Below are 25173 nucleotides of genomic sequence, written 5' to 3' on the forward strand. Positions count from 1 at the left end.
AATGATGATGGACAAATTAAATCCAAGAAAGTTTGTTCTTAGAGCTGCAGGAAATCAGTGGTATGCCTGAGAAATATAGGCATTTCAAAAACCATTCAGTTTGGTGGCTCACATATAAACTTTCTTTCTGTTTTCTACAACTAAAAATTAGGGGTTGGTCTTTTTGTGCATTAACAAAGCCGGCATTCGGTCAAGGGCAAGCATTCTCACCGACTTGCCACTCTAGGCTTTGCTCCCTGCATGTCAGTTTGCCTTCTTCTGCCCAAATGCAGTCAAATAAAGATATTTCACTTTCAGACTTGCCTGCCCCTTTGCAATAATGATTGTGGCGTTTATTAATTGTTTGCTAAGTGCTAGGTACTGGGGTAGGTACAAGTTTGTGAAATATGACACAGTTCCTGCCCAAGATGGGGTTTGCCATCTATTTTATTTCCCTTTTGCATATGGGGGAACAGAGGCCCAAATAAGTAAAGTGACTTGGTCAAGGTCTCACAGCAAGCCAGAGACAGTGTAGAACCTGGGACTTGACCATGGGTCTCGTGACTGTCTCTTTCTGTTTTCTCTGGGCCTCACTGCTTCCCTGAAAATTATCTTAGGCCTAAATTATAAGTTTATAATTGTAATCTGTTCATCTCATTGTCACTTAAGCATATTTTTGTTTCATATCTATATTTACGTGCCTAAATTTAGAGCCATTTCAGCGTTTCCAGTGAAAGACATTATATTCATTAGTCCTCATTGGTTTACTAAGTAGAGAATTCGAGGCATCCAGTTGTTTTTGCTAGCACTTATGCCTGATGGTTTTGGAGAGTTATTTTTCAAAACCAAAACTCAAGTTTTCATTTTATTAGGCCCAATTCAGTATTCACATTCAAAATTTAGTGAAATCCACTGAAAGAGCAGGCAGCATAGATGTCATCGTAAACAGTGGATGCTCTAGGAGATGTGCTTTGTATTCCAAGGCATTGCAGTGGGTGAAAATCAGCTCAGACCTAGGCCTTGAGTTTTTATTTTATTTTTTCACAATTTCGTGGCCATCATCACCACTACAGCTACCTCTGTGCTCATGTACATATCTATTACATGATATTTAATATGTCTGTTAATTGTACTTTATGCTTTGATTGCATGTTCATTTTCTGAAGGCTGGCCTTGTTTTCCCCAAAATAATGAAAGCACGTCATGGATAAGGATTTTGTCTCTCTTCCCTTAATAGTAATAATGATGGCATTTATTAAGCGCTTACTATGTGCAAATCACTGTTCTAAGCACTGGGGGGATACAAGGTGATCAGGTTGTCCCACGTGGGGCTCACAGTCTTAATCCCCATTTTACAGATGAGGTAACTGAGGCCCAGAGAAGTGAAGTGACTTGCCCGAAGTCACACAGCTGACAAGTGGTGGAACCGGGATTTGAACCCATGACCTCTGACTCCAAAGCCCGTGCTCTTTCCACTGAGCCACACTGCTTCCCTTGAATTCCCACAGCACCCAGTGCAGGGCTTCGAACTAAGAACACTCGATAAATGTTGGAGTTGGTGAAGGTCAGAGCCAGGGATGCCAACTTTTCATTTTGAGTGTGGTGGTGAAAAAACAGGCAAGTATTCTTAGGGGAGTATTCTAGGAGGGGGTGGACTTCAAGAGCTAGTAGGCCAGAAAACAGCCATATAAGGTCTTTTTAGCCCAGACTGGAAACTCCCAGGGATCTGAGTTGAGCAAATCTGAGAGTCCAGCTCAGAAACTTGTGGAGGCCATTGCCTCTGTCACTCCTCTAGCAGTGGGAACTTATCCTCAGGGCTCAACGCACCCAACCCCACTCATCAGTGAAGAATGAAAAATCCAGGTTGACAAAGTTGTTTTGGACAAACGTCACATTCTTTTTAAGGCATCATATATTCTTGGGCTGCTTCCCCTGTGCCTTGAATTAAGCGTGCGTAAGAGAAGCAGTATGGCTTAGTGGCAAGAGCACGGTCTTGGAAGTCAGAGGATGTGGGTTCTAATCCTGCCTCCACCACTTGTCTGCTGTATGACCTTGGGCAAGCCATTTAACTTCTCTGTGCCTGTTACCTCATCTGTAAAATGGGGATTAAGGCTGTGAGCCCCACGTGGGATATCCTGATTACCTTGTATCTACCCCAGTGCTTACAACAGTGTTTGGCACATAGTAAGTGCATAACAAATACCATTATTATTATTATTTTCTTCTTCCTGTCTACCCAGCAGTAGGATAAAGACAGCATGCCTGATTAATAATTTGGTGAGATAGCCTTGCTATGTGAATAAACACATTTCTGCTTCCCAGATCACTTTTTCAGCGTGCCCTTGGCCCTTCGAGGCTTGACCTTTCTGAACTCAATTTGGTCAAAACAAACCCGTCTGATTTTCTCCTGTTATTTTGAAATGGTCAGTAGCTGTCCAGCCTGGAGCAGGGGAAGAGAATCTTCCTTAGTAACTGCCCTGTGCCTTTTTGCACAGTTACTAGCTTTTTTCTGTTACTTCAGCTCCCAAAATTTGGCTCAGAGGGACAGAGAGGAAAACTGACATAATTAATCAGAGGACATCTTTAATTAGACCTAATAAGATGGAATGAATAGAAACCAGGATTCCATGTTGAAAGAAGGGAATATGCTGTAATTCATTCATTCATTCAATCATATTTATTGAGCGCTTACTGTGTGCAGAGCACTGTACTCAGCGCTTGGGAAGTACAAGTTGGCAACATATAGAGTCAGTCCCTACCCATCAGTGGGCTCACAGTCTAGAAGTAAATCAAGAGTGGTCTTTGTAAGGAAATTCACTGAGGTCCTAAGTAAGGGTTTTAAGTTCTGCTAAAATTATTTATTGTATCAGAGTAAGCAAAAGTTTTTTGTTGTTTTTTTTGTTTTTGTGGGATGGTATGGACCCATTTGAGGAGCCATCATCACTCAAAATGTCTGTAAACATTTGGCAGGTACTCTGCATGTGTCTCTGAAGCCACAAAGCATTTGACAAGGAATATTTTTTGTCTTAATACATGGAAAGTTAATGCCGTGTTTAGGGGAGTTTTCTCATTCAACAGTATTGCATCAATATGAGAGTATAGGAAATAGTACATGGTACATATCAGTATGACTAATGTGGGGATAAACTGTAGAGGACATGAAAATGATTTGCCTGAGATGTATGCACTGGAAAGTTGGCTTTCTGAAATGCACTTATAGGCGTTATGTGTTATGCTGGAAATAAGTTTTACTTGGATTCAGATCCTCAGGTTGTTTTGAAGGGAGATCCCACGTTTTAGCCCTGAGATAAATATTAGGTTTGACACAAAATTTTTTAAAATGAGGACTGAAATAGTCAATGATGGATGAATATTTACAGAGTTAAACCCTTTAATGTATAGCACTGATTTGAATTGACGGTCATCTTTTCACTTTGGACACTAGCCAAAAAAATAGAAAATTGATTTTCACAGAGCCAAAGTTATATATCATTCCTTTAGGAGGGATGTGGCCATGAATTGTACCTGGAAGGTATGTGGGTGTCATGGCATTTAGTAATTCTCCTTAGTACAGTTTATAAAATTGTAGGACTTGTGCTCCTCACCTTTAGAAAGATATTTTTAAACTTCCTGAAAGCTGGAATGCTGTCTTTTTTCAAAGACTCCAAGAGGAGGATGATCGTCAGACTTCTACTTAAAATATGAGCTGTGTCAACATAAAAATTTCTTTCCTCCCTATGGTGACCAAGAGGGAACTTTAACAAAACGTTTCTAGGTTGCTTGCCTTACTTGTTTACCCAGGCTCAGGTTGAGGAAATAGCCAGAGTTCTGGAATTCAGTACCGTTTGTTGGACATGACTTAAAACAACCTGGGGGAGCTCTTCTCTCTCCAAGTATAAATGTTCCACTGAATTTCCAAAAGTCCATCCACCAGCCTCTCTCTACTGCTCCAGCCTTACAAATTCAATTGCAGTTTGAATTGCGGTGCTCAGTAGCCAAGGAAGGTTAACAGTTAGAATAGCTTCAATACTGCAGTTCTATTCAGAAAATGAAGTTAGTCCACGGGAACATTGCAAAGTAAATGGAACAAAGCCATCCCTTGCGTAATCATTTTTTATTGTGGATATAAACTAGATTCCTGAGTCCTTTTGGGCTCCTTAGAAGGGTTCTGAAGAGCTGGGAAGGAATCTTTTGTTGAAGTGGTCTTGAGGTATACAGAGCTCTATTATTGGAATGACTTTCTTGAAAAATCATATGATCAGCCAATTAATAAATAGATCTTCAATTAAATTTTGCTAACTTTTGTGGTCAAAAATAAGTTATTCTTTTTTGAGTGCTAGAAAGCCCATTGAATTTCCTGTAGATGTGCTACTTTCAGTTCTCTTTATTGTGGGTACTAAAAGAAAAATTCAGCTAGTTACGTAAAAGGAAAAGTGCATTTTTTTTCAAATCCCAGGTTGTTTGAAGCATTTGATGTGCAAATCTATTGAAAAAGGGGGAAAAAACCCTAAAAAGCCTATGGCCATAGTTGAAATTTGAATAGCTATAATGAATAGTGATCATAGTGTCCTAGAGAAGCAGCGTGGCTCAGTGTACCTTGTAACCTCCCCAGTGCTTAGAACAGTACTTTGCACATAGTAAGGGCTTAATAAATGCCATCATTATTATTATCATAGCAAGATTTGAATAAAAAAAGAAAGAAACATCATACCTTATCATGTAGCTTATGGCACTGGATCAATTAATGGTATATATTGAACGCTTACTATGTGCAGAGCACGGTACTAAGTGCTTAGGAGGGTACAGTACAGAAGAATTTGCAGACGCGTTCCCTGTTCATAATGAACTTACAGTCCAGAGGTGTGAAATAACTGAAAAATAGCACAAAGGATGAAACTCAAGCTTCTGAGTTTTGACTTTTCACTTTCTCTTTATTCATAATCAGCAAATTTGTACATATCAGTATCAACCTGCTCTTATAGCCTAAAATACACAATATGACACTCATTTTAACTAGAATTCAGAAACAGCTGAACTTTGTGGGGATTGAAGGAGCAGAGGAGTGAAACTTTTTATACTTCCTCAATATGTTAAGGGATGAAAAAAGAAGTATCTGAATTTAGCTTTTGAGAGAATTATTAGAACGTGTCCAAGGTGCCCTAACTCCCACACCCCAGTTCAATATATGTAAATACAGAGTTTCATTTTTTGGCTTCATTGATGATATAGTTTGAGGGATTGACCAAAGGATTGTAATAATAATAATGATGGCATTTATTAAGCGCTTACTAGAGCACTGTTCTAATCACAGGGAAGGCTACAAGGCAATCATGTTGTCCCATGGGGGGCTCACAGTCTTAATCCCCGTTTTACAGATGAGGTAACTAAGGCACAGAGAAGTTAAGTGACTTGCCCAAAGTCACACAGCTAATTGGCGGAGCCGGGATTTGAACCCATGACCTCTGACTCCAAAGCCTGTGCTCTTTCCACTGAGCCACTCTGCTCGATTCAGTGGGGCATAAAGCATTGAGGAAATGCTGTAAATTGCTAATGGGCAATTTAACTTGGGCAAAGTATGTAATCAATCAATGGCATTTTTTGAAGACTTACTCTGTGCAGAGCACTCTACTAAGCACTTAGGAGAGTACAGTACGCATAGTAGGTGTGATCCCTGCCCACAAGGAGTTTACTGGATACAGGGGAGGCAGACATTAAAATAGATTAGGGATAGAAATAATAGAAGAGTATGAGAATGTTTACATAAGTAATCTATCTGTTTCAACTGTCCTTTCTGGAAACAGGATTTTTTTTTTAACCATATGTCCCTCACAAGAGTGATTGGAAGTTAAATTATTGCAGATGGCCTAACCTTGGACTCCCAGACTTAATACAGTCTGTTGGAACCCTTGCTATGAGCTATGGCCCTTCTTTTTCCTCCCACCTCCCTGACAACCCCTATTGCTTTTACTCCCAACTACCAGCTGCCTTATATTCCTGGTGCTGATATTTCTCCAATATCAAGGTCTTTTTAGTTCTTTTTTGATGTGTGGTGCTCAACTCTTCTACCTATCGTGGAAATGTGAAGTGAACTTTGTCGCCCTTCCCAAATGGCTTTGTAAAGTTTAAGCTACATGGAGTTTTTTTATGAAACACTTTATAAATGTGCTGCATGTTTTGGGCAATGCCTGATGGAACACGTTTTGGGTAATACATGCTGGAAGAACCAGGGAATATTCTGACAACACACTCCGTCTGGACAAGGCAGTGTTGGAAGAAATGGTTGTGTGCATGTGTGTGGTTGCAGGGCAGAAGCAAGACTCTTACAGTTGTAAGTTTTTCTTAATCTAGGGTTCATCAAAAATATAACCCCCACTTTAGAGAAGAACTGATAGTAATGTAGAAATGTTGAAAAATAATAATAAACTAAGGCTTATTTTGTTTGCCAATTGAATAACTTGCCAATACTTCGAGTTCTTGGAACACTGTGGCTATACCTACACTACCTTTTCATTTGTTTTCTTTGAAATTAACCTGAATGTAGATTGTTTTTTGTCTTTTATAAATTGACTAATAACTCCGAAACACAAATGTAGCCCTCTGTTGGTTTTTGTTTCTCTCCACACTCCACCTTGCTAAAGATTCTCTTTTCCCTCCATTTTTCTCTCCTTTTATACTCTCCTTACTTTCTGTGGATCCATCCTCTGATTCTCCTCTTCACTCTGTTTTCTCCCCCATGTTATTTCTTCTCCTCTTGGATGCAGAGATTTTCAATAAAGTTTGTGCTCCTGGAGATTACCTTGCGTCAGAAAATTTGAATCCCTGGTTTGAAGTTCTGAATGACTTAATGTTCTTTTAAAGATTTCAAGTAAGCTCCTCAAGGGCAGGGACCATGTACACTAACTCCCAAGAGCTTAGTACAGTGCCCAGCATGTAGTAACTGCTCAATAAATACCATTTGTTGATTTTTTTGTGTGTGTGGTATTTGTGAAGTGCTTCCTATGTGTCAAACACTGTTTTAAGCATTGGGGTAGGTACAAGTTAATTAGGTTGGACAAAGTCCTTGTCCCACATTGGGGTCACAGTCTAAGAAAGAAGAACAGGAGAATGGAGGGACAGAGAAGTTGTGACTTACTTGCCCAAGGTCATACAGCAAGCTATTGGCGGAGCTATTAGAACCCAGGCCCATGCTCTTTCCACCAGGCCATGCTACTTCTTGCTTGACTGAATTTTTCAAGTCTGACTGTACCTTCATGCATGCACACATTTACAAAGTGATTTTAAAAAAAAGGATAAATTTCCCTCTTTTCCGGCCCTTTTGTTTTTCTCTGCATTTTCCACTCTCTCTCTCATCACAAAAAGAAAACACTAATAAAGTACCTCCAGAGATGCAGTTAGGGTTTGGTATTTGTAAAAGAATTTTGTGGTTGGCAGTGCTTTAGAATGTTGATTTTTTTTCTTTATTTTTCTATTCTATCTTGTTTATGAAGGCAATTTCTTTATTTGGTTTTGGACTTGGTATGCAATTATCTAATATACTGGAAAGTACAAGAAGTGCTAAATTCAGTGGGTTATATTTGGTGTTTAAAAGGCTCAAGTGACATGTTCCAACATTTGTGATTGAATCATTGCATTTTTGAAAAATTTTGAATTGCCATAATCAGATTCCCTGGTGTCTGCTCTGTACAATTTGTGTAAGGAAGGCTCTTTTCTACAGGTGCTTTCATCACAGCTGGACCTTCAGCAGTGATGTCGGATATTGCTTCAAAATGAATCATCTGTAGACATTTTTTAGCTTAATGAAACATCCTTAAGATCTTTTTAAGAAGCTTATTGGAAAAATATAGACATAATCTAGCAGGAAATCAATAAGGGAAATAAAGGAAAGGGATCAGGAAAGGGAAAAGGACCAAAGATAGAAAGTACATTCTCAGTTCTCCAAAAGCTTGTAGACTGTAGTGTTAGAGCGACCCTGTGACTGGAGGATGACATTGGTGAAGGTGAGTTTCCTTGGGAGAGAATATCCTCCACCCACAGTCCTTCATCACTAGTGGGTAGCAGCCATCCAGATGATTGCTTTGCTGTGGTAAACATCTTGCTTGGCCACCTCTTTGGAATTTATGATAATTAATCAAAAATAATTTGCATGCAGATTGTTCACTTTATAAAATGCCTGTTTGGGCCCAGAACTGTTCCCACTCATCCTCTGTGACAGCTTTTTCAACAACTCAACTGGGCCTTGGGGCAGACATACCCCACCCACCTTTCTTCACCTGCTCATCACAGTGCCCTGCCTTGAACCTTTTTGCCTCCTCCCCATAGGCCCAATGTGGCTTCTGTGGAAACCATTATCTAGAATATTGCCTACGGTCTTTGACACCCTAGAAAAGGTACCTTTCCGGTTGCCTTGTCCTAAGGAGCCATTCTCCTCTTGTTTCCTTCTCCCTACTAGCAAGGCACAGCTCCTGCAGCTTCTTAATAATGTTGGAAATGAAGGCATTTCAGGGGACTCTCTTATGAGCTAGTGCATACTCTAATCTATTAAGCCACAAGCCCTATCCTGGCCTGACTCTTCTAAGGAAACTTGAGAGCTTACAGCAAGGCTGTTCAGGGCTTGTGATTTAAATTAAAATAAACCACTCTCAATTGGAGTAGCATTTACTAGGAGAAAACACTGAAGTGTCATCTTACCTGGCTTTCCAGGGTATATTGGGGTCTCAAACATCTCCTTTGTTAAGGCTAGAAACCCTGGCTCTGAAGGGCATTGCCCTCTTGACTTACCCTTAACCCTTCCCGGCTTCTTAAAGTGCAAGTGGAGCTCCAGTGGGGTACAGTCGGGTGGGGGTGAGCAAGTGGGTGGATGGCTCCGAGGATGGAGGCAAAGGTCACTATTTGCATCTTGCTCTGGTCCCTGGTGAGAATCATAGATGAGGCAGTGGAAGAGGAGTCACCTACCCTTTTGCACTTTTTCCTTCCTTTTCCTCTGCCTTTCCTCCATTTCCTTCTGCTTCTATCTCTCCAACTTCCTTAAAGCCCCACCCCTAGTGTCCCACCTTCCTAAACCTTTACTTCCTAGTACATCTCCATGCTCAAAATAAATAGTTGGCACCTCTGGCGGGAAGTGGATAGAAGAATGGGAAAATGGGAGCACCATGATTACCACTCATCAGGAGTGCATTTCAGTAGTGAGTGTCACTGGTACCCATCCTTGGTATGGCACTGCCCTCAGTCACTTCTCCATCCCCTTTCCTCTCAAAGTAGAGCTTCTGCTCAGAGTAAAAAGTTAGACCCTGACCAACTTGACTTTGTGAAGCTCCAGTCTGGCCCAACACCAAGCCAGACCTAAAGGGGACCCGAGCTCCATCTCAGGGAGGAAGGGGAAGGAAGCACTCACAGTGATTTTGCACATACATAGAACGCCCTTTTTGCCATTGAGTTTTAACTGTCCATGTGCATGGATTGGCAAGCCCGTATATAGTTAGGCCTGCCTTGCAGGAGGGCAGGCATGGGAGGTCATACTGGACTCTATGTCAGAATCAGGCTGGTTAGGTCCAAGGCTCAGGGAGGAGCCTCAAACAATCGATTATATTTATTGGGCACTTACTCTGTGCCGAGTACCATTCTAGGTGCTTGAGAGAGAAGAATATATTAGAATTAATAATTATTATGGTACTTGTTAAGCACTTACTATGTGCAAAGCACTGTTTTAAATGCTGGGGTAGATACAAGTTAATGAGTTCCCTGCAAACAAGGGGTTCACAGTCTAGAGTAGTGCACAAAAGTGCGTGTATGTGTGTTGTGCATGCATGTGTGTGACAGTCTGGGTTATCCACTGATGATCTGGAATCGAAGATGATAGTATCCCTTATTTCCTTTAGGTTGTGTTTCAGAAGATATTGTTGTCTCACCTAAAGGACTGTACATTGGAATGGTTTAATCTTGTGTACCAAAATATACCAATGGGCTTATCCATACTGATTATTCAGCATAGTGTTCTGGAAGAATATCGATGTTCTAAGGAGGCAGATATTGATAATGCTAATGTAACATTGTCTCACTAGCACATTGCACTATACTTGGAACTTGACAGAATAATTTAGATAGCCACTAGAGGGATTTTTTTTCCATAGAAAATGGAAAAATAGAGTTTCCAGTTAAATATTCAGTGTCTGCTACCAACTTTAGGATTTTTAAGTTCTTTTCTGAAGTAGTAAGATATATGAAGCTTATCTTGTACGTGCTTCTATTTTTGGTTTAGTCTTTAATATATTTAATCTAGGTCTCTCTTGATCTAGTTGTCTCTTAGGATTGAAGATGATGCTACGTGAACTTTTTATTCAGTTGACTCTACTGTGCACATGTACAGATATTCTTTTGTGCCACTGCATTTACTCTTTACAGGATTTAACAATGATGGCAGTATTTTCTTTTGCTACCATCTTCCCAAGCCCGGTCTGATCTGTCTGCTGCTCTTATCTTGAACAGCTCTGAAGGGGGAGCAGTGCCATTAGGCAATATTCTGCATGTGAGTAGCTCTGTTAGAAGGGGATTACACATAGACTAGTATTTTTTTTTTTCCCCAGCCAAACTGGAATTGCCAGAAAATGGCAGTTTTTAAGCTTTAAATTTGTGGTGCAGAAAAATGGAAAACTACCAAAGGTAAATAAAATACCCAATATGGTGGTGCTTTATTGAATATGTTATTGTTTGAAAGCAAAATCTGAAGGATTTGTAGCAAATGCTGAACTGATCATCCCTTGACTCAGTCCAATTTTCACTAGTATGGGAAGAGCACAGGCTTGGGAGTCAGAGGTCATGGGTTCTAATCCCGGCTCCATCATTTGTTAGCTATATGACTTTGGGCAAGTCGCTTGACTTCTCTGTGCCTGTTACCTCATCTGTAAAATGGGGATTAAGACTGTGAGCCCCATGTGAGACAACCTGATTACCTTGTATCTCCCCCAGTGCTTAGAACAGTGCTTGGCACAAAGTAAGCACTTAACAAATAGCATCATTATTATTAAATGGCACCCGAGTGCTTGAAAACACCTTACCTGGGCTTTGTGGCAATGTCATAAGGTGACAACCACTCTCACATTAATTGCAGCCCAAGCAACAAAGGTAGTGGAACTTCCATTATGTTACTTGAGTAAAGACATCAATTTGTAATTTTATCTTCCTACTACACAGTTACATTGCTATTTGATAATGTAAGTTAATAGTTCTTAACATCAGTAGTATTTAGCACATACTGTGTGCAAAGCACTGGGAAAATATGCAAATGAAATGGCTTTGGTCATCAAGTGGCTCAGAGTCTCAGAACAAAGGTGGGAAGTATTGGAGTCAGACAGCTAAGGAAAGATGAAACCTTGCCATACTGGAACAAGGTGGGGATGGGGTTGTCCTATGGCAAGGGGAAAAGGGTGGTCAATAATGTTACCTGTATTGTGGGGTTTTTTTTGTCACAAAGAAATTGCATTGTTTTGGTCAGTTTTTTTTTATCTTGGGAATGCTTTAATATGCCTTACTTCATTTCTTATAGGAGGCTTTACTTTGTTTAATACAATTTAGCCTAACACTCTTATTTTCTTGGAACCAATTTAGGGTTTAAACCCAGAGTTTTCAGTATTAAAAAATATCATCCCATGAACATAATGCCTTCTAATCACCATTCCATCTCCTCCTTTCCTTCCTTGGAAAAAACTCCTTAAGTGGGCAGTAAACACCCACTCCCTTCATACACTCATCAATTCTAAGGGCATACCGTCTCCTCCCTCACCCCCTACCCCCAACCTTAAAACTGGATGCTGCTCTCCATTTTACCATGCCAGCATTTACTAAGTCTTTAATGTGCTCTTCTTTGTCCCAATATTACTTTGCCACTTTCCACATGGTGGATCGATTTCATATTCTGTTGAATTTGAAAAGAAATCTTAGAGCTTTCCTAGACAGCTTTAGAAAAAAGAAATGTTTTTGTTAAGATGAAAATGACCACCTGATCCTTAAGCTATAGTATACACATTTTTTACTGTATCCATATACAATAAAGAATCTTGGAGCTGTGATTTTTAAGTAGCCAGTGGTCTGCCTTTTGTCTGCTTCATCATGAACTGGCCATAAATGTGAGAGGGAAAGAAGGGGGCAGGATGAAAGGTAGTGAAATCACCAGAGTTTGTCCATTTCTGCCAAGAGATTCTTCAGAATATCATTAGGGTGATCAGTTAGCTAGTACTATAATGGATGGAGTGGCTTTTAGCTGGCCTTCTGTCTCCCCTATCACATACTGGACATGGAAGGAATCCAGTATTTTAGAGTGTCAACAGTGACCGCCTAAATATATTGACTACAGGGTATGTTACAAGTTACAATTTGTTCTTTTGTACAAATTGGAAACTTAGTATCACAGCTTCTTTTCTAGTGCACCCCAGGATCATGCAGCATGCTGATTCCTAATAATTGGCAACACCAGCAAACACAAATATTCAAAGTGAATGTGGCCAAACTCATTTTGAGTACGAAGGGCAGAGGAAAATTGCTTACCTTTTATAGGCGAGCAAACGAGTTGCATCAGGTAATCATTTTTCTGAATATCCCTATGAAATATAAAAATTATAAGAGGAAGACGGGGCGATTGGTTTGCTTGTTTGAAAGTGCCAAGCTCCTCTTGGAAGACAAGAGAGATTCCTTTGTAATCCAGCAATTTGCTTGTTCCTCTGTGGCTCAGAGGAAGTCTCTTTGTTCTTATAAAATACCAACAGAGAGTGACTGGCTTTTGAATTGTTCGTGCTCTACTAAAATAAAAAAATCTGTATGTCTTAAATAGAATTGACTGTACCAGCGGTCTTACGTTCCTGTGTATGAAAAGTCTTTTTGGGCATGCCATATCCTATGTGTGCATGAACAAAGCCATTTCTTCCAACACTGCTTCTGGTTGTTTCCAGACACACATGCCGTGGGAAGAACGTTCCTTAACTTCACAATAGTGTTCTCTCTGAACAGTGTACCGAAAGCATGTGCTAACAAATGTTAAGCTGGTTATAAATTAAATGTGTATACAAAATGTTGAAAAGCAGGTTTTAAAAGGATGGCTTAAAAGCAGAAAAGCTGATTGCTACTAGCTTACCTTGGTTCATGAAAACTAGGTCTAAAGTTATGTAAATCAGAACCGATTTTCTCAAAAGTTCCATTTTATAATGGGGGTTTGACTCCAGAATCAAGCCCAGGTATCCTATTTTTACCCAAATTAGCCTATATTAACTATATTAATGTGTTTATATTCAGAGTGCTTCTATGCTAGTGAGGTGAGCTTTTACCTCATTGGAAGTAAAATGGATGTGTTGACTGATTCTGGCAATAGGGTAATCTCTCTCCACTCATTCCCCCACTCCATGTTTCCATCTTTGCTTCCCAAGCCTTTTTAAAACTCTCCCACCACAGCTTTTATGACTGTGTCAGTGGCAGACCTGGGTGTAGAACCAGGGCTCCCATGCTCTTTCCACTAGGCTACACTGCCTCACGATTTGAGGGGAAAGAGAAGGAGAATGTCAAGAGAAGCTGGAGGAGAAGGGGACACGTAGGGTAGACGATTGGCAGGAAGAGTCTCCAAGGAGGATTGACATACCCATCCTACCTCCGATGAAGTAGCATACTGCAGGTAAATGGAACCAATGTCAAGAAGGAGGCTGATGTAAATTGAAAGTGGTGTATTGTAAAGTTGAAGCAGGGTGTAAATTTAGAAACATAAATGCCATTCAGTGTACCTTGAAAATTCAAATTAAGTACTGCCAGCAATTCAAAGTGTTTCTCTTTGCTTTTTGCAAAAGAGGAAAATATATAAAGGAGGAAATGACAACTAATACGTTAAGACCTGCAATTTCAATGAGAAGATATTTAGAGTAAGTGTCTGTCTGGATTACTCAAATGATTAATGTGACCAGTGATATAGTTCTTAAATGTTCAGTGGACATATAGTAAAATTAACTTTTTAGTCCAATGTTTTTTCTCATGTATTCTTTTGTTCCTGGAGTAAATGTAGGGTTAACCACATCAGCAATATTAGAGGGGAAAATGCTGTTAGGCACATGCATTTCATGAAATGAATAATTTAGCATCTTCGGGAAATGCAAACTGCGCTAAGAATTCAAGCGGCTTTATCAGAATAATCTGACCAATATTGTGCCTGGCAAATGAAGTGAAGATCTGCATCAGTAAAGGGAACCGCAGAGGTGTACAGGAACATTATATAACAATTTAGCAGTGATACGAATACAAATTTTGGGGGAGCTAAGGGAGAAGAAAGGGAACCGATGCTCCTTCATTAAGGATATATGTTCTGATCATTCTCAGGAAATTATTTTTTACTGTTCTAGCCACGATGGTAGGCAATGGGATGTGGCAATTTCTGTGTTGCCAGAAACAGGATAGCACCTCATTTTTTTCTTGTAAGTTTCTCTTATTAATGTTTTTCTTTACATGCAGATTGTTTGAGGAAATGATTGGTAAACAGGCTTTAGACTTTTCATGTTTATCAGATTTTAAAGATTGAGCCATTATTCATTGTTAAACTAGAATTTCAAATGGAATAGAAACTCACAATGTCATAGATTTAACTAGATTACCTCCTACAGTATTTCTAATTAATGGACAGTCATTATTAAAATTGAAAAAAGATACAGCCTGACTGAAATGTTACTCTATTTCTGAAGGTATGCAGATACGTTCTTATACTAAAGACATTTCTTTGTTTACAAAATTTAATTGCACTTTCCACTGTCAACATGGTATATTTGAATCTAGAGGTCCAAGTGATGAGTTAGATATTAGGACTGATTTTTTTTTCAATAGGAAAAAGGTAGATAATTGAGAAATGACTCTTTGGAATTTGAGTGTCATAAAATGGGACTTTTCAGAAACTATTCACATTTGAACATTAAGATTTTAACACACGTAAACGTGTCCTGAAAACTCAAAATAAATTGGTTCTGCTTTTAGGAAGCAATTTTTCTTGTTGGTACAATTTGTACACTTTTTTAAAAGGAAGCTGTCTTGTGTAGGTGGTTGCTTGCTTTCATATTTCAGTGATATTTAAAGTAGGGTATTTTTATCTCAGTAACTCATATTTCTTGGTTACTACAGATGGGGGAAAGAACACTTGTCTTTCAAGTCGATTATATGAATTCTTCATTTTAGTTCTACAAATAGTAATGGTAGAATGACTTGAGTTTGGGTGTCACTAATTTTGAAAATTTTCTCCTGTCCTTCTCACCCACCCAATTCTTCAGTGTTATTAATAATACTATTACCTTCTCATGTACATCTCATATCATCTACATACATTTTCATATAATTTTACCAGGTTATTAATATTATCCTTTTTTCCTTATTCTAACTTTAATTTAAATGCAGTATAAACTGTTTTTAATGCATATTCCCCAGGATGTATTTCCAGGTTAATATATTTAGAAAAAGAAATAGAAATACAGAATGTGATTTCTTAGACTAGGGAATGTTTAGAAAAATTTGGTGTTTTCTCCCCAAAATTGAGCATAGATTTTTAAGCAGAAACCCTTTGAATTGCTGTGTGATATTAATGATGAGAGAGGTTTTTTTGTGACAAGAAATCTAAAATCTCACTTAATTGTGTTAATTATTTAAGGCCATTTTTCACATTTTGAACTTTCTTGAAGGAAAAGTATTTGAAATGGGAGCCACTTGTTCATGAAGAAAATGGCCTGAAATGAACTCTTATAGCCACAGACTTTCACTTGTTATGTCTTGTCTCTTTTATATTTAAGTACAAAAAAAAAAGCCCAGTCCCCACTTATTTGTGCAACTCAATCATAGTATGCCCATAGTATTTAGTCCGTAGCAAGGCTTTTCAAGAGATTCGGTGGCATACCAAGGCACAATGAAATGGAAAATTTTATTGTAGAAAAAACAGCGTATTTAAAATATTTTTTGGAATAGTCAAAACTTATTGGTGCTTAATTGAGGAAGTTGCAGAGTTTTTTTCCTATGTGGATGGTTACAGGAGTAGAGATGGTCAGGACCTATGTGTAAATTCACATTTGAAAGCCCCTTTTAGTCGACTTTGAAGTCCCGGACTCATCATTTACAGATGACCCCTTTGTTCTTTGAAGCTACTAACACCAAGGTGTCTGTTGCAGCCCAGAGCAAGGTTACTGCTACCCAGGACAGCACTAATTTGCGATGTATTTTCTGTGGTAAGCAACATTATGTTTACATTATGTTTTCAAGATATCGTACCTACAGCTTGCACTTTTTCATGATTCCTGTTTACCTCGCATTGCTTTGACTTATGGTGAATGGAACTTTCCTCAATTTCCTGGTTCATATCATAATATATACATATATTATGGTAAGTGTAGGAAATTATGCCTGGTTTTGGGGTTCAGAAGTTTATCTCATTGGGAATCCTGACCACCACTAAAACTTAATCTTTCATAGCAGGGTAATAAACATTTATTATGGAAAATTTCCCATTTTCCCCAATTTAAACTGCTAAAATGGCTCTTGACTGGTAACTACCATGAGATATTTTCCTTGGTATAAATGAACCTCCACTTATGCCAGTTTTTATTCAAACTGGATCATGTTACATTGCCCCCTAAAGTGGATGGATGTGAGTTTTTAGTTATTTTAGCTTTAAGAAGTCATCCAAATCAACAAGATGGGTGCTTGGATATTTAAAAATGTCAATTTAGTCAACTGAGGTTTGGTAGTTTATATATTATAAATATACTAGAATAACTATATAATTTAAATATGTATATGTAAATGTGTCTCTTTCCAAGGGACCCAAAAAATGGGCTGGTTTTTCTTTGTTTAAATGGAATTGGTCAATAAAATGTTGATCTGAACTCATCCTTTGAACATTTTTTTTTCCCATCAAAATGAGTTTTGAAGTACTATCTTGTGAAAGGAAGTGATTGTCCTTTTGGTGTGTTGTGCTCCCCCTCCCCCCAATGTTTATTAATTTTTAAAGTTTGGTTATTTGACTCCAGAAATTACAGATTTTCTTGTAGTATTTACTGCTGCTTTAAACCATTGCTATTTGAGAAGCAGTTTATAGGAGCAACTCAAGGCTCCTTAATGTAATACCTCTATTGTAAGTTACCAATGTTTATCAGCTTTTGCTGGAAATGGGTGCAGAATATGTTTGTTTTGTTGTTGCTGTTTGTTTGTTTTTTGTTGTTGTTTTTTTTTATTTAGGGATAAGTGAGACATTTCTTAGCATAGGAATATACCAGCTAAGCTGAATTGGATGAAGGAACACTTGCTATAGTTTTCCAAAAAGTTAAACCAAATTCCAAATATCCTTGTTTTTCTTTTTTTACTCTTGGAATTGTTACTTCAGTATATAGCATCTTCTTAGAGGGCTCCAGAATTGCACAGTTCCCTGTATTCAGTTCAGGCTTCACTGTTTTCACTGTATTTAGTTCAGTCTTCAGAAAATGAGAGTGAAGGAAAGTTTGTAGTTTGCTAAAATGATAGGAATCTACAAATTTACTAGTTTAAATATTTTCCTAATCTGTATTTTTGATTTGCTTAATCCACAGGGCCAGTCGTATGAATTTTATATGCATGCTTAAGAGATTTTTGTCTTATTGCCTACAGATACATATACACACACGTATGTTTAAGATACCGTATGTATTGTAAGTAAAAATGGTCTATGTAAGATGAGGAACAGATGGATAGTTTTTTAAAACGTGAAAATCATTTGGCTAAATCTGAATTCAAAGTAAAATTCATATGATCCTGGCTTACTCCTTATATGATATTTTCTTCCAAACACTTCTGCTAACATTGTCTGGAATTTCAGGTTACCCAGCACCAGGTTATCCAGTGTAATGAAAGCATGGGTGGAAATTCATGTGGATGTGGCAATGCCACAACACTGAAATTTTCTGGCTCCTGCTCACCTCTTCAGCAAACTGCTGTTTGGAAGAGGGAGAAAGGCAAGGAGTCTCACCTTGTTACTGGAAGGAAAATGATGCATCCTCTTCTGTACCCCCTTACCCCCCCCCCCCTTATGCATTAACTAATGGATCTGCTAATGAACTTGAGGTTGAGCAGTAGTACTGCAGGATATGCATCTCTTTACTTGCCTCTAAAAAAGTAGTTTTGCCACCAGATACTTAAAAAAAATTATGAGATTTTTTAATATAAAAGGCATTTTCTAAGTACAATAAGGGTGCGAGGAGAAAAGAAATTAAATGTGCCAACTTTATAGGTATAACTAGGCAGAGTCATTTTCTTGCTTTTAAAATGCCTTTCAAAAATGATTGCCATTTTCTGTGGTACATTTTACTTATTCTGAGGGAAATCTCAGAAACTGCACTTTAGAATAGTCCCTTTAGAATTGCAAGGTGATTATCATATAAGATTATTCCCAGCTCTCTCCAAAGGATAATATTGGAAGACAGTGGCCGACAAGTCATCATATCCCTGCCACTTGGATGCAACTTTAGTCCTTGATAAAAATATTACTTTCAAAAGAAGTATGAATCCAAGCATTAGTACCTAAAAGAGTTTTATGTTCAGAGAAGAACAAAAATTGTAGGATAGTTGTGATTTGTCCTCATTGTCCTTGAATTGTTCTCACATTCCTTTTCTGCTTTGATGATTTCGGTATATTTGTATTGTAATAGCTAATGAATAGGAATCTCACTGTATGCAATATTGGCGATTGGGCAACAGGACCTCTCAGTGATTTTAAAAAAACAAACAAGAAACTGGTTAGGATTGTAGAGAAAATGCAAAGGCTGGGGCATAAGGCATTCAGCTGTTTGATGGCTTTCTGCATTACAGCCTCTATAAGCCAGTGGATGTTATTTTGTATTTCAAACTTGATTAGAGGTAAATAATGAAAGGATGGAATTGGGTTATTGCAAAAAACAGCTAGAAGAAAATTGCAAAGGATTGTCAAGCCCTTTGTAAAAAAAAAAAAATTGAGGATTTTTCTCAGAGCAGTTTCCTTCTCTTCAGGGGCTTTGTTTATGAACTGAAGTGGTAAAATTTTATGAAAAATCTATTCTCCAAAACTATCCTGCTAAACCTACTCAAACTATCTAAGCTCTAGTGAACTTCACTAAAAAACTGAACATCATTAGCAAACATATATCTTCACCTATTTTTATCGTTGTAAATTTTATCAGATTTTATTTTTTTGACCTAGAAAAGGCAAAATTATTTGGTTAAAATCATGGTTGTCAAATTTTTTTGTCTTGGTGAATTAGAAATTGTGTTAATGCTCTTGGTGCACAGATAATGCAGCTGGTGCATAAGAGTTGGAAACCAGTATTCCAGTAATATGGACTGTTAAGTGACATACCTTTTGAGAATATAGTAAGCGCAGTCTTTAATTTCTTTTAAAATTCTACTTCTTTTGTTTATCAGCTTTCACAGTATACAGGGCTCCATTGATAGAGCTTAATCTTTGCAGCCAATGGCAGACAATTTATTTCTTAAAATTCTGAACGATATATATTAAGTGCAGGTTCTTGAACAAAGTCACTCCAGGAACACTGGATTTAGTTCAATTGCTGTGAGAATTAGCAATTTTAATTGGTAACCAATTAAAAGATGATGTGATGAGGGAAGCAAAAAGGTCTTTAATAGCCAAGCTATGACAGTTTTTGTTATAACTTTTAAAGAGAGCATTTTGTTTCAGATGAGTAGGAAACAAAGACCGAAGGGATTTGTTAAGGAGCCATGCAGATTGGACCAGGCCTATGGCCTGAACCCAGTTTAGGCTGCAACTAAACTAAATTCCATTATTAGTACAGGATAGAATGTTATTATCAATAGAAGTTAGAATATTAATATAAATGGCTGTGAAATTTGCTAATGTGAATTGAAATTAGCCCACAGCACTGATAATATAATTGAGCAATAAACTGATGTGCTAGAGCCCTGCGTGTTTGGAAGTGTGACCCTAACCCGAAGTGGTTTCCCTCATTCTCTGCTCACGCCAGGAGGGAGTCAGCATGAGAAACTGCGTGGCCTAGTGAAAAGAGCTTGGGCCTGGGCGTCAGAGGACCTGGGGTCTAATCCTGGCTCTGCCACTTGTCTGCTGTGTGACCTTGGGCAAGTCACTTGACTTCTCTGGGCCTCAGTTACCTCATCTGTAAAATGGGGATTAAGACTGTGAGCCCCATGTGGGACAAGGACTGTGCCCAACCTGAGTAGCTTCTGTCTACCCCAGCAGTCAGAACAGTGCTTGACTAATAGTAAGCGCCTAACAAATACCATCGTTGTTATTATTATTATTATTACTTAGACTGTGAGCCTCATGTAGAATCTGATTATCTCGTATCCACCCCAGCCCTTAGTACAGTGCTTGGCACGTAGTAAGTGCTTTATTTCATTATTATTATTGGTGTTATTGTGATCATCCCCAGACAATGAAATTCAAGTCCAAGCTCATTTTAGGATAAAGCAGAAGTGACATTCACTTCTAGGAAATGATATTGCATTTGCACAGTGTCTCTCATTTGACTGAAGAGAATTGAAGGCTTAAGCAGCCCAGGTCATTTGGCTTAATGGCACAGAAACTGGGCATGCCTTTGTTGACCAGGCAGTAAAGGGTGTGAGCAGGTTATGCAATATATTGTTTAAACAAAAAAACCCCCCAAAACTCTATGGAAATCTGTAGACCATAGAGTGGTTCTCTTGGAGAGGTGACGTCCAGTTTGTCCCATACTACTTCTGTGCTGTGTTCTGCAGCCCATCACTATATAAAGTGGGAAATCACTATGTTAAGGAGGGATTGCAGCTCCCCCTTGGTTTCTGCTTTGAGCCAGCTTGATTCAGTCTCATTGACTTGACACTTATGGATGGATTTGATCTATATGGCCAACAAAACATGGGCCAGTTGAAGAATTGGTGAAGATTTTGCAGGCATACCTAAATTTAGAGGGGTTGTTAAGGCTTTTTCCAGCCTACCCATACAGGTGAATTAATGGCATAAAAAAGACGGTATAGTTTTTAAAAAATGTTTGGGTTGGGCAAGGTGATTTAAATCTGTTCAGCCATTCAGGAAAAATATATATTTACTAAAAATGGTATCTTTACTTTTCCAAATCACAAGTTATTTCTAAAGAAATTTAGTTTTCTAATGGAAATACACAAGATTTTAAAGTTTCCTGAGTGGACATGAACATAGTAGATAAGCATATGTGATTCCTAGGACACAGAAATAATCTCTTCTGTATATATATAAAATTTTACATTTGGGTTGAAATTATTTGCAACCCAGATTTTAATTATAGATTTTTAGATTTTTATTTCAATTGATTTTTATGTCAATTCTAATGTTAGAATCACTGCAGTGAAAAAAGCATTTGAGGAATGGTGAATTGTGGCTATTTTGCTTTAAAACTGCATAGAATATATGCTTTTCAAGGGTCTGGGGGGCTTGTGAACTTGAGGGAGATGGATTTTTCTGTAGTACACTATATTCTTAACACCCACAGTGTATTAAGCCTCTCACTTTAAGAAATGAGAAAATCTAGTTTGAGGTAGTTTTTAAAGCTTTCTAATGAGCTTGTGACATTTTCCCAGAAGTTCTAAAAAGGTCATAATATCTAGGCAACCCACCAAAGTTACATCCCTTCTAACAGATTGATAGAACTGCTAATGGAGTAAGAGATCATTTAAAAAAAAAAACAAAACAAAAAACAAAACCCTTTAAAACTCCTGTTGCCTGGGAACTTGGTAACCTGAATAACATTTCAGACTCCAGGGAAGTTCTGGGACTAGGGGACCTCTCTGTGTACAGGCTCGGGGAGCCAAGGGTAGGCAGGTAAATTCCCATTCTGTGGGGATCCCGACTGCGGCCCCAGTAGTGAAGATCCCTAACAGTGGTTCTCATTGACCTTCCATGGGACTGCTGGGTCAGTACGAACTGGCATCACCCTGCAAACGGAGGTTTAGCAGATGGACTTCATATTCAACTCAAGCTTCAGGCTGTCCCCCTTCTGCCAGGGAGAATACCAAACTGCCAGAATACTTTATGAGTGCACTAGACTAATGGTAACACATACTTTTCCTTCTTTAGAAACACTAGAAGGCAAACTAACACCTGTTCATTTATTTATGCCACCAGCATTACAGTACACGTTAGTCAGGAAAACTTGTCGTATAAACACAGAATTAAGTGTATCACAATACTTTCAGCTGTAATTTATATAACCTCCTGAAGTTCATCTTATTTTTTTAAATCTCCCTCTCCATGAAATAGGTCAAGACATTTGAAGAAATAGATATGTATATCTCCTATCCATATAAATATATACAGATATATTCCTTCTAAAGTAATTTATTTGACATTGGAGGTTATATTTGATAACTGCATTTGTACTTTTAGTATGAGTTTTTTTCCTGGTACATGTATTTAATATGATTCCATCTTTTTTCTAAATGAAATAACGTTAGGAGTAATGTTTTTTTTTTTAAACCCATCAAGTTATGCAGCTCGTTCATTCTTTTTAGATGACTGTAGTTTATATTTCAATGTAACAGTCATTTCTGCTATAATATGTGTTTTCGTAACATGGATTGGATAAAACGGGGTGGAAGAATAAGGGAACATAGTTAACCATAACACAGCTGTGAATTGGTTATAATGGGATGGGGTTCTGCTGTTTCAGGCAGATGTGTGGAAACCCTATAATCAGTCCTTCATTTGCATTTCAAAGGGAACCAATTGCAAGAATTTAAACTTCACTATTTACTTGAAACAGATTTTAAGCAGTGCAAATAATGACCAAAGAAACAAGTACAATAATTCACTTCAGGTTTTAGCCTTTACTCTTCCACCAACATCTTAATTTTTCACCCAGTGTGATAGAAGCCATGAATTATTTCATTTGTTTTTGAATCATTTTCCCTTGATTTTTCCCACTGAAATAATTGTTGACCCAGCACAGTTTTCAGTTAAAGTGGTTGCAGAAACTCATATACCGTGTTGTAGGAGAAATGACTGTGTTTTTGATGTTCCCCCAATTTGGCTCAAAGCAGATTATTTTGGAAAATCTGAATATATACACTTGGGATTTTCTCATTTAATTCTGTCATGTTTGAGGGAAAACAAAATGAGGTCATTGCACATAATTCCTAAAAACACATGTTCTTAGGGGAGAAACTATTTACATTTGGTAAGTGGAGAGAGAAATGGCTCTGATCCTCCATTCTTGGGGTTGAATGAAAACTACAGGAGAAGATTCCATGTATTAAAAAAGCTCTTTTAAAAAAATAGTGCACACTATATCCAGAGATAATCACATGCTAGTGTTTTAAAAATAATACATTTGATTCCTCTTGTTACAGTGGGTTTCCACTAAGGGCTATGCTCATCATACTGTGATTTCACCAATGTCAGATTCTAGTTAGGATGATCTTTCTGAGCAATAGTGTGCACCCTGGGTGTACTATTTCAAGCCACAGAGTTACAATTTAGTGCACCAGAGCATTCATATATCAAATAGTAGTCGAGTTGATTGCAAAAGTGAATGAATTTCCCAAAGTGCTCAACTCATAGCAAATAGCTCATTTGGCAGTATAAGGCCCAATACTATGAAATATTAGCATTTTGCTATAATTCCTTTCTGCTTATTCGCAAACCATTGCTCCATCATAGCTAACTCCTTTCTGCTTCTTTCGAGACCATTGCTCCACATGGCTCTGTTCTTGTATTGTTGTCCTAAATCACCCACCCCCTTGACCACCATTCAGTAAGTTAATCAATTACTGGTATTTATTGAATGCTTACTATGTGCAGATCGCTGTTCTAAGCACTTGAGAGAGTACAGTGCAACATAATTAGCAGTCACGTTCCCTGCCCGTAATGCGCTTACAGTCTAGAAGGGGAGACATTGAAATCCAGTATAGTTCTCCCTCCAGGACAACTGCATTTGTTTTTGTGGACACAGTGCAAAAGATTCCCAGTGGGACACACTCAACAATATTATCTTGCTGATTCCCAGTGGGACACACCCAACAATATTAACTTACTATCAGTAGCACCCTCTTCAAACTGAAGGAGTTTCTTAGGACTACTCCCTCAAGTAACCCTGTTTCTCTGTGCCTCCTTCTGATTTCCCTCTCTGTAGATTCTCCAGGAATTCACTTTTTCCTGTTCATATTCTTAACTGTTTTTCCTTCAGATGACAACCCCTCTTGCCTGAAAAGACTGGGGGAGCAAGTTGGTCCTCGTCATCACTCCCATCGTTACTCATCACTCCCATCGTTACTCTGAGGCCATTTTGTGTGTCACCGCCTCATGGTTTGTTGTATCCTCATCACAGTTGAGACATTAGCATTTCCTTCTAAAGGGCTCAACTATAACCAGGTCATATGGGCATTTGGGTAAATACACTACCTTCCTCATCAAGTTACCTACTGACATTATCTTAATTTATGGAAATGATAAATCTATAATTGCATCCTTTCCTCTCACCTTCTCTCCAGTTCCGTGTATCTTGTGGTTTCCAGAACATTGTCACACGAAGGCTCCATCTTTGACCTAATATGAACACGCTAAAAACTGAAGTCATTATCTTCTCTGTAAATCCCTATCCCTTCCAAATTTCCACTTCCACCACAGGCCGAACCACACCTCACCTTGGTCCAGTAACAGCTAGAAGTCAGGCAGTGCTTTTTGGGGCTGTGCCATCAATTGTGAAAGTTTTTGACCAAAGGACCACCTAAGGCGTTTCATGACATGGACAGGCTCAGCAGCAATATAACTGGAAAACCGAGGCAGAGGAGACTGCTGAGGCTTTCCGGTTCATGGTGCTTCAGTGCAGCATTGACCCCAAACTGCGGTTAACGGGTTCTGCACATAAAGCTCTTGCCTACACTTCAGTGTGCTGCACCCCTACCTGACTACATACATGTGTGTTCCCTCTGTCCCGACAGGAACACGGCTGGCAGAGCTGAGAGAGTGTGGGTGGCACTGTACAAATGACCCTCACCATTGTTAATTCCTGCAGGCAGGTTCTCAGTCCTGAAGCCTTCAGGATAGCACTGATTGCCATCAGTGCTCACTCATTGTTTTCAGCTGGAGACTGCTTCATTGTTTCTTTGAGTTATTCCAGTACCCCAAGTTTGTTTCCATGGTACTATATTTGACTCTAGATTCTCTTCCTTCTGCCCCATCTTCCTCCAGGC

The 25173-nt window shown here is 38.6% G+C and overlaps 1 protein-coding gene across 1 annotated transcript in view; it reads left to right on the plus strand.

Annotated features, from left to right (window-relative positions):
- Window positions 1–25173, plus strand: part of ENAH (ENAH actin regulator) — a 112163-nt gene that overhangs the window by 48833 nt on the left and 38157 nt on the right. Inside the window, exon 4 of the mRNA XM_038760984.1 lies at window positions 16143–16199. Coding sequence (XP_038616912.1) covers window positions 16143–16199 — 57 coding nt within the window. The remainder of the gene's footprint in view (window positions 1–16142; window positions 16200–25173) is intronic.

The sequence above is a fragment of the Tachyglossus aculeatus genome, chromosome 19, assembly GCF_015852505.1.
Source record: "Tachyglossus aculeatus isolate mTacAcu1 chromosome 19, mTacAcu1.pri, whole genome shotgun sequence".
Lineage (NCBI taxonomy): Eukaryota > Metazoa > Chordata > Mammalia > Monotremata > Tachyglossidae > Tachyglossus > Tachyglossus aculeatus.